This window comes from Pteropus vampyrus, unplaced genomic scaffold (assembly GCF_000151845.1).
Source record: "Pteropus vampyrus isolate Shadow unplaced genomic scaffold, Pvam_2.0 Scaffold227, whole genome shotgun sequence".
NCBI lineage: Eukaryota > Metazoa > Chordata > Mammalia > Chiroptera > Pteropodidae > Pteropus > Pteropus vampyrus.
Genome location: NW_011889008.1, coordinates 1,108,653 through 1,113,282, shown reverse-complemented (window position 1 = coordinate 1,113,282; position 4,630 = coordinate 1,108,653). Strand labels below are relative to the sequence as shown.

At 62.2% G+C, this 4,630-nt stretch overlaps 1 protein-coding gene across 1 annotated transcript in view; it reads right to left on the bottom strand.

Annotated features, from left to right (window-relative positions):
* FAAP100 (Fanconi anemia core complex associated protein 100) overlaps window positions 1–4,594 on the bottom strand; it is a 13,842-nt gene extending 9,248 nt beyond the window's left edge. Inside the window, exon 1 of the mRNA XM_023538656.1 lies at window positions 4,543–4,594. Coding sequence (XP_023394424.1) covers window positions 4,543–4,594 — 52 coding nt within the window. The remainder of the gene's footprint in view (window positions 1–4,542) is intronic.
* Between the last annotated feature and the right edge of the window lie 36 nt (window positions 4,595–4,630).

Genomic DNA, 4,630 nt, shown 5'->3' with positions numbered 1-4,630 from the left:
GGACCTGGGCCCGCCATAGGGGCTGGGCTGGGCTGGGCTGGAGCCCCGGCTCCGTGGCTCCGCTGAAGCTTGTGGGCATTGCGGTCTAGCAAAGGGCCAACGTGTTTAAAGCCGAACGCGGGAAGCTCAGTGGCCTGCCCTCTCGTCTGCCCTCCGCGCGGTCCGAGGCGACTTCCCAGAACTGCCGTGCGGCTCGGCAACATCTCCCACGCCCGACCTAGGCCCTCGGGGCTCCCTTGGTCCGGCACCAAGTCCCGCTCTCCTCGTGCGCCCTAGAACTGGGCCGGATCCAGACCCCGGCCAGCAGCTGGCCGGCTCCCCCAGGGCGGGGGCGGAGGCCTTGAGTCGGCTCCTAAAGCTATTCTCTAGGGTTTGGGGAGCAGCCGGATGCTGGGGAGGAGTCCAGGAGTAGGAGGGCGGTGTCAGCTCTTGCCACTTCCACAGCTGGGGGCTAGCTATGGGCAAACATGGACAGAAGTATCCCCTCCCTCCATGCCTGAACAGCCAACCTGTCCGTGGGTGTGTGGGTTTGAATGGACAGTGGGGTAAGCCAGAGGAACACGAAATGATGGGCAGTCGGCCTGAGGGCGAGGGCGAAGCCAGGGGGAGACACCGCTCCACCCTCACTGGGCTGTCTCCCCTCTCCAGACCTTGGGAGAGGTGCCCACCAGAGGGACCATGAGCTCTCCTCTAGATGAGAAACTAGGAGATCCCCAGCACCCCTGAAAGGTGCCTGCAGATGGTGGGGTCAATTACACCCCTCTTCTTTAAAAAGCCCATGGGACAATCTCCAGGGCCAGACATCCATGAGTGAGAGGCATGTGGGCGCATGGCCAGGCATGGCATGTCGAAGGGGCCCAGCTACCCAACGCTTCTGGCATCACGGAGGCTGGTGTGCACGCCAAAACAAAGAACCAGCGAAACGTTCTAACCTCCCTCCCTGCGGAAGTGGGCATTCAGCCCGCAGGGCGGTGGACCGCCACTGTCTCTGGGTGCTGGGATGGATGCAGCGTGAGTGTGGTGTTTGCCATTGTGCTCTCTCCCAGGTCTTTGGGCAGGAAACGCTGTCCTGGATGGGGAACAGAGGGCCACGGGGCATGAGACCAGCTCCCACCTGGCCTTCGGAATTAGGAAGTGAGGACGTATGGCCTTCTAGTTTCACTGACGCCCCCTCCCCCGCCCCAGGCACAGGTGTCCTGGGCTAGACCAGCCCTGTGAAGCCCACATCCCAGTCCTCCCAGGCTGTTCCAGCATGGAGGGCCCTGGTTAGTGGGTCACTCCTCTGTCCCACTCCCTTCTGCTCGGAGGCTGGAAGGCCCCTGGCTCTAAGCCCATGTAGCCCATTCCAAGTGTACAGATTTATGAACATCACCAGTCTAACAGAACGAGGCTGGCTCAAACAGCTAAGGGGTGACACAGGGGCTGGGGGGACTCCACCTGAGTGTGCAAGATGAAGGCTGCCAACGGTCAGTGGTCTCTATGCCAGACTGTGAGGTGGCGTAATCTCCCGAAGGACAAATGACACCACCAGACTCGGGGGAGAAAGCAGTGTGTGCAGGGAGGCTGCGGGCTGTGCTGGCACTTCTCACAGGCAGCACAGCGTGCCACTAGGTCGCATGTGCCAGGAAAGACCCCAAAACAGACCACCCCGTTTTTCCCCAAGCAGTACATTCTATTAGCTTAATTTCTTGGGGGAGGTCTGAGAACCTTCTCACTTCCTAGAGCCAACAGGTTCAGCAGCCTCAGACGCCCGGGGCCGGGTGGGCAGCAGCACCTGCCCTCTGGAGCTGCTTCCACGTGACCCGCACTGCTGTTGAAAGCAGTCACCTCAGGGGCACGATTGGAGGTGGGTGCCTGCCACAGGGCCCCCAGACATCAGTGGGTGTTCTGTGTACCTGTTCAGGAAGTAGTCACCTGTGAAGGACAGTAGTGCTGACAGGTCCGTGTGAAGGCTGGCACCAAAATCAGAGGGGCAAGGAACTCGGGCCAGGCAGCTTATCACCTCCGACCTCGCTCCCCAGCAGGCCTGTGGCCTCTGAACTTTGTTCTTCACCTGCTGCCTGGCCATGTGCACCTGTCCGAGCATGCAGAGGCCCAGGAGCAGCACAGGACTGGCAGGCAGGGGAGCCCGAGGGAAGCCAGGCTCTCCTCTCCCACCCAGACCCCCAGCTGCAAGTGCGGGGCAGGGGAGCCTGGGGGCGAGGGGGCGACAAGGGAGAGCAGGGACGGTCTCTGCCTGACACAAGAAGCCATGAACTTGCCCTGCAGGCAAAAACTCAGTGCTCAAGGGGAAGCCTTGGGGCCCAGAGCCACAGATGGGGCGTAGGCAGCGCTTCAGGTATGGGCCGCACTGCAGGGCTGGAGGCCAGGTAACACTGGCGCGAGCCCCAAGCAGAACCTAGGCAGGAGTTCCCGAAGCAGATCGGTCGGGAGGCTGGGCAGGCGTGCAATTGCTGGGTTACGGTGTCTGGTGGCATGAGGATGTGCCCACATGAGGACAGGTAGGAGGCAGGTGGGGCTGGTGGGCTCCTCCCCTGTGCAAGAGGTGGCTAGGCTGCCTGGGCCAGAGCCCGCGGCGGGACGCCCCACCCACTCATGCTGAGCTCTGGCTCTCTTTGGACAATGGAGTGCGTTACTGAACAGAGTGACTCAAAACCAGAAGCAGAGAAATCACAACAAAGCTTTTTCTTTAGCTAAAAGACAGAAGGAAACAAATGAATGATGCGACGCCAGAGCTTCCGAGTGAAGTATTGGTTGAAAACGAAACTAGCTTGGTGATGACAGAGCAGGGGGGAGGGGGGCCGGTGCTCTCGAAGCCGGTACCTCCGGCCTCCCTCGGCGCCGGGGGACAGGCCGAACGCAGGGCCCAGCGCGGCCTCGCATCTGATTGCAGGGACCAGAAGATGAGGCAGGAGCTCCAGCCAGGGCACCTGCTGAGAGTGCCCCCAGCCAGTCCTCGGCAGGCTGCTGCGCTTCTGCCGGGCTGCTCTGCCCTTCCGGCCCCTCCAGGTCAGCTGCTCTGCCACCGCCAGACCCAGCCGAGTTGGCCCCTGGCCCCAAGAGCAGACCAGTCTGGGTGGGTGGACCCGGAGGTGCCTGATGTGGCCCTCACTAGGGCAGAAGCCAACACTCAGTGCTCTGTGCACAGCCCCGAGGGAAAGGGAGGGTCCCACAGGCTTGCCCCCACCCCGGGGCAGACCCGAAGTCCCCAAGCAGTCTGTTTGGTTGGCCTCTCCCATGGGTGCGGGGCAGCTCAGAGATACGGCTCTTGTTAAGGCAAAGAGGCATCAGCATGCCCACGAGTCCCTGGGGAAGGGCCTGAACACACCCCAGCCGTGGAGAGAATGCGGGACCACAGGGCACATGTGCGAGGTCTGCCCAGATCTCTGTCCTGGGAGGGTGCGGACCTCACTCCATCAGCACAGCAGCAACTTGCCGATGCCCCCACAGCCGACCCATGTGCGCTCACGACAGGTCAAGCCCCTGCTCCTTTTCTTGATGGCCACGTCACTGTGCCAGAGACCAGGGGCCAGGCAGGGCTATGGGACTGTGTGGGGCAAAGGGAACCCGAGCTCTGACCTTGGCTAACTCGGCTCACCCCATGTGGGCCTGGTCAGGGGCATCAGCCGTCTGCAGGGGCCATCTGCCTGGTGGAGCCACCTGCCTGGTGGAGCCACCGCGCCACTCCTGCTGGGTCGGCCCGTACCTGCAGCTGTGTGGCTTGGCAGAAAAGTCTCAGGCACTGAGGTTAGCTTCCATGGAGAACTGACTGTGAGTCCCCTGCCACACTCACCCGCCCTGCACACACCCACGGGGACTCACTAGAGGAGAGAAGGAAGAGGAAACTAGTCTCTCTCACTCCCCTTTTATGCATTTTTTATCTTAAAAAAAATAAATAAAAGTCTTCTGGGCAGAAATTACTAATAACTGTTATTACAACCAATGCCGACTTTAAAATCCCACCTGAACGGCAGGCAGGAGCAGGAGAGAGGGTGGGCAGCAAATCAACCTGCAGATCAAGCAGAGGGAGGCCAGCGAGCCGGAGGCCACTCGCACTTCCACCGGATGATGGCTCCGGGAAGGGAGAAAGTGGCCTCAGGGTAGGGTCTGCCCCAGAGCAGCAGGATGGAGAGGCCAAGGGGGACCCCCACCAAACCAGGGGGAGGCAAGGACAGAAAGCATCCAGAAGGAAGGAGAAAGGAGGCCAAGGCAGCAGCGAGCGCCCCGCCCCGCCCCTCCGCTCCGGGTGAAGATGGGGTGCCAGTCCCTCCACCACGGTGGGGCTGACACCAGAGGTGTCTGGGCTGCGCCTGCCCGAGGTGGCTGCCAGCAGCTGGCAGAGCACCAGCCGGGCCCTCCTCCAGGGAAGCCTGATGCTGAGAAGCCTTGTGGGTCAGGAACCCGGGGGGCAGCTACCCTGCCTCGCCCCTCAGGGCTGCCCAAGGGGCACGGTCACAAAGGTCCTGGCTTCAGGGAGGGCTAGGGGCCCGGCCCCGCCACAGGGGCAGAAGCCCTAGGTCCTGGGGAGGCTGCACATCTCACAGTGGCCAGTGCCCGGCTGGTTCATGAAGGTGCAGTGCTGACAGGCCCACATGGCGGCCGCGGCGGCATGCGAGGGGCCCCCAACGGC